This window comes from Suncus etruscus, chromosome 17 (genome assembly GCF_024139225.1).
Source record: "Suncus etruscus isolate mSunEtr1 chromosome 17, mSunEtr1.pri.cur, whole genome shotgun sequence".
Classification (NCBI taxonomy): Eukaryota; Metazoa; Chordata; class Mammalia; order Eulipotyphla; family Soricidae; genus Suncus; species Suncus etruscus.
Genome location: NC_064864.1, coordinates 46,423,133 through 46,437,192, shown reverse-complemented (window position 1 = coordinate 46,437,192; position 14,060 = coordinate 46,423,133). Strand labels below are relative to the sequence as shown.

Below are 14,060 nucleotides of genomic sequence, written 5' to 3'. Positions count from 1 at the left end.
CTGGCATTGTGAAGGCTCTGAGGACCACAGAGGGCAAACAAACTGGTTTCTCTTTGTGCAAGCCAGCATCTTCTACAGAAGCCTCCTTTCAACTTTACATTCAGCAACTCCCTGAAAGGCTGTAGAGACCCACCTTCACTGGTTCACTAGCCAAGCAGTGAGTGGGGCTCACAGAGTTCCCCTCTCAGTGCCACTCTGCCAAATGCTTTCTCCCTGGTTCTTCCCTTCAATTCATCAGCCTCCTTGCTGAAGAGAATGGGGTGTACTGCAGGGCTTCTCATCTTTCCCATACTCTGAGGAAGGCGCCCTCTAGAGGCCAATGGAATAGTTGCCCCACACCTCATTTACCTGTGGCAGAAGTGTATGCTTACTGCATGACCAGGGCTTGCCTCGGTGCCAATTTTGGAATCTTTACCTGGAATGTATTATCTTTTCTTTTTACTATCAGGTGTGTGTGTGTGTGGGGGGGCTGGTTTGGGTCACACCCTAGTATCTATGGCTATTCTTTTTTTTTTTTTTTTTTTTGTGGTTTTTGGGTCACACCCGGCAGTGCTCAGGGGTTACTCCTGGCTCCATGCTCAGAAATTGCTCCTGGCAGGCACGGGGGACCATATGGGACGCTGGGATTCGAACCGATGACCTCTTGCATGAAAGGCAAATGCCTTACCTCCATGCTATCTCTCCAGCCCCTCTATGGCTATTCTTGGCTCTGTACTCATAGCGACAGTATGTAGTGCCAAAGTTTGAACTGGGGTCAGTGAGATGCAAGGCGAGAACTTTAGCCCCTGCGCTATCTCTCCAGCCCATCCTTCCTTTTTACTGGGCAGGGTAAGTTGTAACCCCTCCTATAATAACAATTACTTCATTATTTTTTGGAAGAGCCACACCTAGCAGTGCATGGGGCTTACTTCTGGCTCTGTGCTTAGGGATCACTCTTTTTTTGTTTGTTTTTAGGCCACATCCTGCAGCGCTCAGAAGTCACTCCCGAAGGTTCAGGGGACCATATGGGATGCTGGGAATTGAACCAGGGTCATCCAGGGTCGGCCACATGCAAGGCAAATGCTCTACTGCTGTGTTATTGCTCTGGCCCCTCAGGAATCATTCTTGATGGGGCCTAGGGGACCATAGGTGGTGCCCTGTACTGAATGCATGCAAAGCAAACACCCTACCTGCTAGCTATCATTCACATTCACAATAACACTTTCTTGACTTTAGGTTTTATCTCATATCAGTGGGATTAATGAACTCTTGGCTCTGCTCAGGGATCATCCCTAGAGATCCACAGGGGACCAAATGCACTACACCAGGTCAGTTGCATGCAAATTAAACAAATTAACCCCTGAACTATCTCTCACTGGTTCTGACATTTAGAAAAAAATCATCTTGGGGCCAAAGTGATAGTCCAGTGGATAGAGTGTTTGCCTTGCATGTACAGATTCAGGTTCAATTATGGTTACCTGAGCAGTGCCAGGAATGATCCCTAAACACAGAACACATTCAGGAATAAGCCCTGAGTACTATTGGATGTGGTTAAAAACAAACAAAAGATATATATATATATATATATATATATATATTGGCTTCTGGGTCACACCCAGCAGTGCTCAGGAGTTATTCCTGGTTCTACACTCTTGGCATACTGGGGGGGGGGGGGGGAACGGACGGACCATATTGAGATGCTGGTATTTGAACCACCATCCTGCATGCAAGGCAAATGCTCTACTCCATGTTAAAAAAAAGATATATATATATATATTTAAAAAGATATATATATATATATTTTTTTTTTTTTTGGTTTTTGGGCCACACCCAGTAACGCTTAGGGGTTACTCCTGGCTATGTGCTCAGAAGTTGCTCCTGGCTTGGGGGACCATATGGGACACCGGGGGATCGAACCGCGGTCCGTCCAAGGTTAGCGCAGGCAAGGCAGGCACCTTACCTTTAGCGCCACCGCCCGGCCCCAAGATATATATTTTTAATTATTCTTTTAAAACTTGAAGGTAATCTTTTTTGGGGGTCACACCCTGTGGTTACTCCTGGCTCTATGCACAAAAATCGCTTCTGGCAGGTATGGGGGACCATATGGGATGCCGGGATTTGAACCACCGTCTGTTCAGTGGTGGCGGCATGCAAGGCAAATGCCCTACTGCTGTGCTATCTCTCTGGCCCTTGAATGTAATCTTATCTTGGTTTCTGGGTCACATCCAGATGTACTCATGGGGGACCATATGTGATACTGGGAATCGAACTCAGGTTGGCTGAGTATAAGACAAATGCTCTACCTGCTGTACTGCTGCTTCAGCCCCAAATTGGCTCACTGGTTTCTAGCCCAGATGACCTAATAGCTGTACTGTGACATTGGCAGGGGGATGGCTCAGCCCTCCTGCCAGTCCATACTTCCTGTGAGCTGGCAGGCACCCCCCCCTTTCAGTGCACCCCCTTTCACAATCAGGAGCCAGTTATGAAAAGACCCAGAGATCTGGAGCCACACCAGGTAAAGTATAAACCACAAAACTCTGTGCTCTTGTTTGTAACTTGGGGACAGTAGTCCCCCCACCCCCGCCCCTCAACACCTGCCACATGGTAATGAGCAATAAACACTGCCTACTTGGCCTGGAGAGCCATTCAGTTCAGGATTTGCCCTGTGTTCCAGCACCAGGAGAGGCTTTCAGTAGCACTCTTCACACATTCCCTGTCCTATATGCAGAAGGGTCTACAGAGCAGCAGCCAAGATGTAGGCCAGAGGTTTCTCCTTCCTTCTCCTTCCTCCAACCTGCCGACCAGGGCTGAGGAGCCCTGGCTTTCAGGGAGGCAGACCTTGGCAATTCAGGAACTCACTCTTTCCATTCTTTCTTCCTTACCACCTGCCTATATAACACATGCTATATTTACACTTCCCACCGCATAAGGTGACTTTTTACATATCCTGAACACCTTGCTTCCACGGCTAGACCCCTGGTTTCTAGTCCTATATCATTTACACACTGTTCATTCACCACATCCACACCTCACAGACGGAAGCTGCCCTGCCTCCTCTCCATCTTGAGCTCTTCCTCCTGTTTCCATTTAAACCTGAGGCCATGACCAGGCTGGGAGAAGGGAGAGGGAGAACCTGGTTTATGGACACATGTTTCAGCTATAATCTCAGCCCCTCAAAGGAGGAACTGGGGTTTAGGGTGGGTGACTATTCTAAGCTGATACTGTCTTTGAGTCCAGCCCAGTCTCTGATTGCTGCTTCCTTCCTTCCTTTGGTTTCTGATGGTGTTGAGGGGTGTCTCCGGCAGGGCAGGCCAGAGGTAGGCCCCAGTGGGGTTACCCAGCTTCCCTCCTGTTAGTGTGAAGCACAGCCCTGTATCACTGGGTTATTTGGACCAACTTCCTCATGGGGATAGTTCTAGGGAGCAAAAGGCAAATAGCAGAGACCTCTAGCAAAAGGCTCCCAGGTCACAAGCCCTTTCCCAAGGGATGGGATGGTAAAGTTGTGGGCCTGACTGACAGAAGGAACTGGGCCGAGTGAAACCCACAGGGGCAAGGGTGGGGATTGTTCCTTATTCAAACATGAGCAGCCCTGAGCTCTAGGGATCCTCTGTCAGGCTTGGTTACAAGACCAGGACCCCGACTTTCCTGCCAAAGCCCACTACAGCTGGAGCCCAGCTCTGTTTCCAGTGACTGAGGTCTTCCTTTTCCAGCCCTCTGCAAAATGACTCACTGCTGAAGTGAGAATCCAGGATGCGTGATACAGGGGTCAGAGTGATAACAGTGGGTAGGGCATTTGCTTTGCATGCAACTGACCTGGGGTTTAATCCTGGCTCTACATATGGGCCCCCAAACATCACCAAGACAGATATCATAGTGCAAAGCAAGAAGTAACCCTACTCGGGCCCGGAGAGATAGCACAGCGGCGTTTGCCTTGCAAGCAGCCAATCCAGGACCAGAGGTGGTTGGTTCAAATCCCGGTGTCCCATATGGTCCCCCGTGCCTGCCAGGAGCTATTTTTGAGCAGACAGCCAGGAGTAACCCCTGAGCACCGCCGAGTATGGCCCAAAAACAAAACAAAAAAAAAAAAAAGAAGTAACCCTACAGCAATGCCAGATGTGACCCAAAAAACCAAAACCAGAAAAGGATGGGTGCTACAAATAACCCAGGTTGTACAAGGCAAGGAAGTGTTGCAGTGCAGACTGAGAATTCCAGGTGAGGTCATGAGCCTTGGAAGCGCTAGCCAAGGAAGGACTGCAGTTCGGTCTCCCGGCATCCCATATGGTCCCCCCAAGCCAGGGGCAGTTTCTGAGCGCCTAGCCAGGAGTAACCCCTGAGCATCAAACGGGTGTGGCCCCCCCCCCCCAAAAAAAAGTCTGAGTACTCTGGACTTAATTTCTGGCTCTGCATTCAGGGATCACTCTAGGCGGGGCTCAGGGAACCATATAGGATAGGATACCAGGGATCTAGCCCTTATTGGCTGTGTGCAAGGAAAGTGACTTATCTACTGCTCTATTGCTCTGGTCCCTATGGTGGCTTCTGAACAGAGAAAAACAAAAAAGGGGTCTGCTATCCAAATGCAGCTCTGGTATAAATAGGTCACTGGGGATGAATCCACACCATGGTGTCTAGTGGTGGTGGTGCACACGTAAGGTCATCTGCCCCTCACGAGTCCCTGAGATCAGAGCCAGCAAGGTCAGACCAGGTGGCCGAGTGTCTTGTCAGCTTGTCGGTTCCTCAGTTTCCTCTTCCACAACAGGAGATAAAAGTAATAAGATTACCCAAGGCACAATGAAGGGCTGACTTAAATGAAAACCAACCAAAACCCATAGTACACACTAAAGCTATGGGTTACAGTGAGTGTGCCACCCACTCCTGGTGCTGAGGCCGAGGCCTGCCTATTCCCTAAACTGGAGCCACCTCCAGCCATATTCAGACACATGCAGGAGTAAGGCATCTGCTTGCCACAGGCCCAGAAAGCCTGACGCAGGCAAATAAGGCAGGCAGACCCAGTAAGGCTGGCACTACTACTGCTGCTGCTGTTCCCCCCTCCCCCAGAAGGAACAAACACTGGTGCCAGCACATTTGGGGGCCACTTTCTCCGTCGTAATTTCTCCGAAATGGGGTCAGGTCCCAGAGAGGGCAGCACAGATATTGCAGTTGTGCTTGCTGATCTGAACAGAGCCTGTCACCATTGATCTTAGGGTAACGGGGAGCTGCAGGGAGAAACAGAGGGGCTACTGGGCCCCCTGTGTGGCTGACGAGAGGAACCACTTCTCAGCTTCTGGATGACAAGCTATTAGGCAGCGCAGAAACCCTCAGAAATGAAGTCCCTCCAGACAGCAGACCCAGCCCTGATGGCCCTTGAGCTTCAGAGTCAACACAGGGTGACAGCAGATTCTGTCCATGTCCACAGACAGGTGTAGGGGTGTGTGTGTGTGTGTGGAGAGAGAGAGAGAGAGAGAGAGAGAGAGAGAGAGAGAGAGAGAGAGAGGGAGGGAGAGGGAGGGAGAGGGAGGGAGGGGGAGGGGGAGGGGGGAGAGAGAGAGAGAGAGAGAGGGAGGGAGAGGGAGAGGGGGAGGGGAGAGAGAGAGAAGAGATATTCAGGAACAAGAGCCTGGAAATACTTGGGGCAGGATGCAGCAACCAGGAGTGGTGTGTGTGTGTGTGTGTGTGTGTGTGTGTGTGTGTGTGTGTGTGTGTGTGTGTGTGTGTGTGTGTGTGTGTGTGTGTGTGTGTGTGTGTGTGTGTGGATGTGTGTGTGTGTGTGGATGTGTGTGTGTGTGGGGAGAGGGAGAGAGAGAGAGAGAGAGAGAGAGAGAGAGAGAGAGAGGGCTTGTGCTGGATAGTCAAGAGGTCACTTGGGGTACATCTCAGCAGGACTCTGCCCTCCTACCTGGACTTCTAGAGATCAGAGGGACATCTAGGCCAAGTTACAATATTTGAGTCATTTTTTGGGGGGTGGGCATACCCAGCAGTGCTCAGGATTTATTCCTGGCTCTGCATTCAGAATTTACTGAATTCTGGCGGGGGGGCGGTGGCGACGCATATGGGGTACCGGGGAGAAAACCCAGGTGGGCAGCGTGCAAGGCAAATGCCCTACTCACTATACTATTGCTCCAGCCCCTAATGTTTGAGTCTCAAACTTTTTTGGGGGGGTAGGGCACACCCAGCAGCACTCAGGGATTACTCCTGGCCCTGCACTCAGAAATCGCTCCTGGCAGGCTAGAGGGACCATATGGGATGCCAGGAATCAAACCCAGATCCGTCCTGGGTCAGCTGCAAACAAGGTAAATGTCCTACCACTGTGCTATGTTTCTGGCCCCTGTTTTCTTTTTTGTTTTGTTTTTAATTTTTGGTTTCTGGGCCACACTTGGCGGCACTCAGGGCACTACTGGCTTTGTGCTCAGAAATCACTCCTGGCAGGCGAGGGGGACCATATTAGGATGCTGAGGATCGAACATGGGTCAGTCAGCTGTGTGCAAGGCAAATGCCCTACCCGCTGTACTTTCGCTCAGGCTCTATGTGTCTGAATTACTTTCAGCCTTCCATCAATGCCAACGAAGCCCCAAGGAAGAAGCCAAATTGAGGGCATGGGAAGGGCGGCCCAGGCCAGGCTCCAGGCCCACAGGTAGAGTTTCATCATGCCATAGCCAGGCTGGCTGCTGCTGCCGGGAAGGAGATGCTGCCTCCAGCCACTTCTTGGGCCATTGGCTGGAGGCGAGGGAAGGCTGTTGGCTGGGCTGAGGAGGCTGCCAAGGAGCGGCCAAGGAGGCTTCTCCAGGCACTTGCCCAAGAGCTGGACTTTCATGGTTTCTGGATGACAGATTCACCAAGGGAGCCGCTGTGGGCAGCCCAGTTCCCAGAATAACTCTGCTTCTGCTTCCACAGGGGGCCTCAAAGGAAATGGCTGGGCCCTCCTGCTCCGTTCCCTTCAGCTCTATTCTTCCCTCACTCAGTAAAAGCCGGAGAGCCCCTTCAAGGTTCACCTCAGGTTCCCTGTGCAAGAAACGCTCCCTCCCCACCCTATTTCTGTACTGGGTGTGTCGGGTGCTTGGGAACTGGGAAGACACAGGGGAGCCACTTCCCACAGGCTCTTCTTCAGCCACACTAGGCCACTCATTCATTGTCTTGGCTCAGAGGCGACCCGCCCCACTCCAAAGGAAGAGCCAGCACCCCAGATGGGCCCCCGACAGGAGTGAAACAGGCTTCTGAGCGGAAGGGGAGATTGACCACTGGCCACCCTGGTCCTGCAAAAGGGCACAGTGACTTCCCTTGGCAGCGGTTACTCCCAAGAGCTGCTCTGTCACCAAGGCAGAGGAGTGCCCAGCCATCAGAGGAAGGGAGGTCAGCAGGAAGCGGATCTGACCTCTGGGTTGGCCAACGTCTCCCCAGGGCTCCAGGAGTCCCTGCACAGAGAGGCAGAAAGAAGACCTCCGAAGCCTGTGTCCAGAACGGGGCTGGCCAGACAGGGAGGGAGGCCCCTAGGGCTGCAGCTATCAGTCAGAGACCAGGCTTCAGGAAGGAAGGAAGGACAACCCTGGCTGAGGCTGAGATAAGGGGGCTCTGTGCAGCACAATGGGCTCCCACCAGGCTGAAAGGCCCCAAGTCAGATTCTGCCCCAAAGAGGCCTCCTGTCGGCTCTCACAAGCCGTGTAAATATTTACTGGTGTTTACATTCCAGGTCTCCTCTGAACCCTCCCCTCTGGTCACAGAGACCCCAGCCCAGACCCACGGGTTATAGGCACAGTGATCTCGTGGGAGCCATGGGGACAGACCTCACAGGCCCTGCTCCTTGCTCCCACGCAGGGGCACAGCTGTCGGGAGAGGTGATGACTTGGGTGGGGGCGGGGTAGGACTCACGGGGCCCGGTCCAGAGAGAGGCCATTCTGTCGCTGAGTGTTGATAGGCGGAAGGACGGGTTTGCTGTTGATTTCAAGTCCTCTTCTCAGGGTTTCCCGGATCTGCTCTGTGTCTGTAATGACACCACCAGGTTGCCTGAGGTCCCTCCCTCTGGCCTCTCAGCACCCTCAGCCTGGCTCTTGGAACCTGGCTCCATGGCTGTGTGAAGCTGAATGCCCCCTCCTCAGCACCCCCAGGTTGGTTTTGAGCATGCGCCCTGCGTTAAGTGAGAAGCTGCACTGTGATGGTGAGAAACCTTGGGTCTGAGCTGTTCTTAAAGCAGGCCAGGGGAGGCTGCTAAACACGAGCCCCTCCAAGAAGGTGCTCTCTCCACTCTCCTTTTCGTATGCAGCATGGGCTCCACACCCTGAAGAGGGCTCGAGAGCGGTTGACAAAGCCTTTGGAACAGCTGAAGACCACCCAGGGATTATGGCCACTGACAAAGAAGTCGGTTAGGGCTCTAAAAGCCGGGGCATGAATGGGCAAATGTCTCTTCCACATGTTTCAAGGTTCTAAGCAGTCAATTAGTAGGTAGGGCTCTTGTCTTGTGTGTGGCCAACCTAGGCATGATCCCCAGCATTCCATATGGCCTCCTGAGCACTGCCCTGAGTGACTTCTGAGAGCAGAGTCAGGAGTAAGCCCTGAGTATCGCTGGGGATGGTTCAAAACAAAGAACAAATTAATTCAACTGGCATTTGGCCTTGGCCTCACTCCTGTCGGGTTGAGTCAGTGGGATGCTGAGGTCACCATTCACATGGGACCAGGGCATCCTGTAGCTCTGAGGGCAAAGGCCCAGATATGCGGGAGAGGCTCTTGGTGGCAAGATCTCTGTGCAAGGAGTTTTGCAGATCTTTGAGGTGAAACTTTTTTTTTGTTTTTGGGTCACACCTGGCGGTGCTCAGGGGTTACTCCTGGCAGGCATGGGGGACCATATGGGATGCTCGGATTCGTACCACCATCTGTCCTGGACTGGCTGCATGCAAGGCAAATGCCCTACAGCTGTGCTATCTCTCCAGCCCCATTAGATATGAAACTTACAAAGATTGTTTAAACTGTAGTTTTTGGGCTATACTTGGTGATGAGTTACTCATGGTTCTGGTTTCAGAAATTACCCTAGTGGTGCTCAAGGGACCATAAAGGATGCTGGGTATTAAATTTGGGTCAGGCATGTGCAAGATCAACGAGTCCTACCCGTTGTACTATGGCTCTAGCCATCATGAAGCTTGCTAATTTAATCCCTTACACTAAAATTTTGATGAGATTTGCACAGGAGGTAGGTAGGGCATTTGCCTTGCATGCAGACCCATATGGTCCCCTGAGCACCATCAGGAATGATGCCTGACAGCAGAGCCAGGAGTAACCCCTGAGTACTGCTGAGTGTGGCCTAAAAACAAAGAAAGATCTGCAAACAAAAAGGAAAAGGCAAATAAATTAACATTAAATTTTTTGTTTTTTTTGTTTTTGGGCCACACCTGGGGGTAATCAGGGGTTACTCCAAGTTGTCTGCTCAGAAATAGCGCCTGGCAGGCACGGGGAACCATATGGGACACTGGGATTGGAACCAACCACCTTTGGTCCTAGATCGGCTGCTTGCAAGGCAAACACCGCTGTGCTATCTCTCCGGGCCCAACATTAATTGTTTAAGGGTGGGCTTGGGTTACAGCAAAGATGATTATTAATTTTTCAAACTGCCTTATTACAATGACATGACTTACTTTTTTTTTGGGGGGGGGGAACACACCTGGTGATGCTCAGGGGTTACTCCTGGCTATGCACTCAGAAATCGCTCCTAGCTTGGGGGACCATATGGGACAGCTTCGGATCAAACTGAGGTCTGTTCTGGGTCAGCCACATGCAAGGCAAACACCCTACCGCTGCGCTATTGCTCTGGACCCGGGATTACAATTACAATTAAAAACAAAAATAATAATCGGGGCCGGAGAGATAGCATGGAAGTAAGGCGTTTGCCTTGCATGCACAAGGATGGTGGTTCGAATCCTGGCATCCTATATGGTCCCCTGAGCATGCCAGGAGCGATTTCTGAGCGCAGAGCCAGGAGTTACCCCTGAGCGCTGCTGGTTGTGACCCCAAAACCAAAAAATAAAAAATAAAAAAATAATTGGGGGCCCCGGAGAGATAGCACAGCGGTGCTTGCCTTGCAAGCAGCCGATCCAGAACCTAAGGTGGTTGGTTCAAATCCCAGTGTCCCATATGGTCCCCCATGCCTGCCAGGAGCTATTTCTGAGCAGACAGCCAGGAGGAACCCCTGAGCACCGCCGGGTGTGACCCAAAAAGCCAAAAAGCCAAAAAAAAAAAAAAAAAATTGGGGCAAAGGGACTGAGTGATAGCACAGAGGGTAGGGCATTTGCCTTGGGTGCAGCCAACTGGGATTTCATTCTCAGCATCCCATATAATTCCTTGAACCTGTCAGTAGTAATTTCTGAATGCAGAGACAGGAGTAACCCGAGTACCACTAGGTGTGGCTCAAAAACAAAACAAAAAGTGTGGGGAAAAAACTTATTTTTGTGGGGGAGCCTACATCCAGCAGTACTTAGAACTTACTCCTGACTCTGTACTTAGGGGTCACTACAGGCAGGATTGGGGGACCATATGGGGTACCAGGGATTGAACCCAGTTTAGTAGTATGGAAGGCAAACACTCTCCTCAATGTACTATTACTCTGGCCCCGGGAAAAGGCTTTGAATAGATCTATCAATTCTTTTTAAATTACCTATTTTGTCAAAAGCAAGAAAATGATTTTTTTTTTTTTAAGGAAATGATTCTAATGAAATAATTTTTCTCTTTGATTCTCCCAAGGACTCAACATACCATTAGAACAGGAGGGAGGAAAGAAAAGCATCAAGTATTTTCAACTGGGGTCTAAGTTTTTCTTTAGTAAAGAAATTTTATTTATCGGGCCCGGAGAGATAACGCAACAGCGTTTGCCTTGCAAGCAGCCGATCTAGAACCAAAAAGGTGGTTGGTTCGAATCCCGGTGTCCCATATGGTCCCCCGTGCCTGCCAGGAGCTATTTTTGAGCAGACAGCCAGGAGTAACCCCTGAGCACCGCCAGGTGTGGCCCAAAAACCAAAAAAAATTTTTTTATTTATGGGTTGAAGAGACAGTACGATGGGCAGGGAGTTTGCCTTGCAAGAGGCCAACCCGGGTTCAATCCACAGAACCCCAAGTGCTTCCCCCAAGTACTTCCAGGAATAATTCCTGAGTCCAGAGCCAGAAATAAACTCTGAACATCACTGGATGTGGCCCTGTAAAAAAACTTTTTTAATCTAATATAGGAAATAGAGAAGACAGATAGAAATTCCATTAAGTAAAAAAAAAAAGGGGGGGGGGACTATACACCCAAGTTGGGATGCTGGCAATTGTAGAAGAGCATAAATCCCAGGGTTTAAATTTTTTTTTTTAAACTGTAAGAAGAAAACATTTTCTATTTTCCATCATATATGTAGATATATTCAGGCCTATAGGTATCTGAGTCCTAAAATAAGCAGCAGCAGAGGAACAGTAAAAAGAAATGGACAAGGAGGTCATAAGCATGTGTGGATGTGCGAGGATTGTTTTCCCATTGGCCTTAGTAAGGAATATTCTTTACCAGTGGGCAGGAAAGTATTCTGCCCCAGTCCCACCTGGAATGCAACAGGCAGTGAGTGGGGATCTATCTGATCTGCAGGGTAGGATAGGGGTCCTCCCAGCTTAGGCCTCTCTCTTTCAAGGCCTGCTGGGTCTGGCCTGGCTTCCAATCCAGTGCTGGACCCTGTGTCAACTCATGGGTGGTTCAAGCTTGTTCTCTGGTGCTTGGGTGGACTATGATCTTTTCCTGCCACTGTTCTACGGCTTCCATTCACCTCCATGACCTCAGATTACAAGGGGCGAATCTACATCACAATGGTCGGGTGGTACTGCTGATGGTGCAGTGGAAACACACTAGAAACACAGAAGAAACCGGCTGATAAGGCTCCCCAATCTTGCCTTGCTGGAAGGCTTCAACTTGCTGTCAGAATCACGCCAGGAAACGAACAATGTGTGAGGCCCACCTATGAGGGCCTGCAAAGGGAAGGAGGATGTTGGTGGCAATGCCCACCTTTGCCTGAGAGTCGCCGGGGCTGAGAGTTGAGACAGATGCTCCTGCTGTCGTCCTCGTCTTCGGGAGGCCGGCTCAGGTCATCCCAGGCACACTTGGCGCTGACTCCACTCAGGTTGGAGCCGTCAGTCTCTATGCCTTTGTCAACTCTCTCCTGCTTGGAAGGAGACAGAGAGCCAGAGTTACCTCAGTGGCCATGGACACCCTGCCTGTACCTGCGACTTGGGGCCAGTGACCAGAAAACAGGCTCTCGGTTCTCCGTCCACAATCCTGCTCACCGATGCCCAGTGGACTCTTCCAGCCACTGGACTCCTCTGGGGCAGCCAGGTAGAATGAGAAACCCTCTCCATTCTGCAGATTCCCAGAAACGCAACTTTCTTTCTTTTTTTTTTTTTGGTTTTGGTTTTGGTTTTTGGGCTACACCCGGCGGTGCTCAGGGGTTACTCCTGGCTGCCTGCTCAGAAAAAGCTCCTGGCAGGCACGAGGGACCCTATGGGACACCGGGATTCGAACCAACCACCTTTGGTCCTGGATCGGCTGCTTGCAAGGCAAACGCCGCTGTGCTATCTCTCCTGGCCCAGAAACGCAACTTTCAACATGGGCTTCGGAGCCTCGACTCTGCCCAGCCTATGTAGGCATGGAGCTGATGTGATTGAGGCAAGATAATCGGCTGTGAGAAAAGGTACTGTTCTTCATTTCACTGGTCATTGGAAGAAACACTCGATCCCTGGGTCAGAGGACAGAGGACAGGTGGAATCTGACCTCTGGTCAGGGCCAGAGCCCAGGACGTACACAGATGTCACTGACCCCACACCTGCGATTCCATTGCCCAGCAGCAGAGGGCACTGTCGCGTCAGGACAAACATCTGTGAGCAGAGGGGCGAGGACTTGGCCCTGCTCCTGGGCTCACTTGCTTGGCAAAATACTCAGGATGGGGGACCCCCCCTTCCTAGTTCTGAAACTGAAATGGGGTCCTGGAGGGCAGCAACCATCTGTAGACCCCATGGGAGGCCCTTCCTTGGCGCAAGTCTGGGCACTGCTGTTTCCAAACCCTCTCCTCATGGCCTCAAGGAAAAGCTGTACCCACACATTCCTGGCATTTCTGGTGAAACCGCTGTGGTGCTAAAGGGCATCTGGAAGCCAATCAGCCTTACTCAGAACCAGTCACGTGGGTCTAGTGAGGTGTCTAAGTGAGCACCCTAGGGAGGGGTGGCCTTCTGGAACCTACCCCCACAGGTGCCAGGGCCCCCAGACCTACCAGGGACCAGACTCTGGAAGCATAATACATGTATGTAAAGTACTCATTTCAGCCACAGCAGGTGGCTGCTCAGGGAGGTGGGATGAGGTGGGGCTCATTCCCCTCGATTTCCTCATATCCGAGCAGAGATAGATATTGGGGCCGAGGAGCTGCTCTTTTGCTCCAGACAGAAGCTTGAGGGCTCTGCTTCACTTCAGTGGGAAGCTGAGTTTCCCCATCCCCCCCCCATGCCTCCTCTCTCCAAAATGAAGTGCTGAGGGGCCGGAGAGATAGCATGGAGGTAAGGCGTTTGCCTCTCATGCAGGAGGTCATCGGTTCGAATCCCGGCGTCCCATATATGGTCCTCCCGTGCCTGCCAGGAGCAATTTCTGAGCCTGGAGCCAGGAATAACCCCTGAGCACTGCCGGGTGTGACCCAAAAACCACAAAAAAAAAAAAAAAAAAAAAAAATGAAGTGCTGAGAATACCTCTTGCTCACTAGTTAAACCCACTGACTTTAGAAGCAACCTTTAAAAGGCTGACTTAAAGCCAGGAGGAGGAAAGGGACTTGAGCAGGCACATAGCTGGCCAGGAGTTGAACTCGATCAAAGGCACAAAAGTCCAAAAGTGAAGAAACTTCGAGCAGAACCCAGAAAGTCTCAAGCGGCTCCAAGGATCACCGCCTGGTGCATGTACAGGGTCAGCAGAAAAAAAGTGGGGCCAAGTGGATAGCACAGGGGTTATGGAGCTGCCCTTCATGGCTTGATCCCTGGCACTGTGTTTAGTCTTCCTAGCACTGCCAGAAAATACCCAAGCATAAAGCCAGGAGTGGCCCCTAAGCATTGCT

The 14,060-nt window shown here is 51.2% G+C and overlaps 1 protein-coding gene across 1 annotated transcript in view; it reads right to left on the bottom strand.

The window, feature by feature from the left end:
• The window catches only part of SUFU (SUFU negative regulator of hedgehog signaling), a 122,875-nt gene that overhangs the window by 21,042 nt on the left and 87,773 nt on the right, over nucleotides 1-14,060 (bottom strand). The window contains exons 7-8 of the mRNA XM_049790882.1: nucleotides 11,978-12,131; nucleotides 7,840-7,951 (exon numbers count right to left, since the gene is read on the bottom strand). Of these exons, the coding sequence (XP_049646839.1) occupies nucleotides 7,840-7,951; nucleotides 11,978-12,131 (266 nt within the window). The remainder of the gene's footprint in view (nucleotides 1-7,839; nucleotides 7,952-11,977; nucleotides 12,132-14,060) is intronic.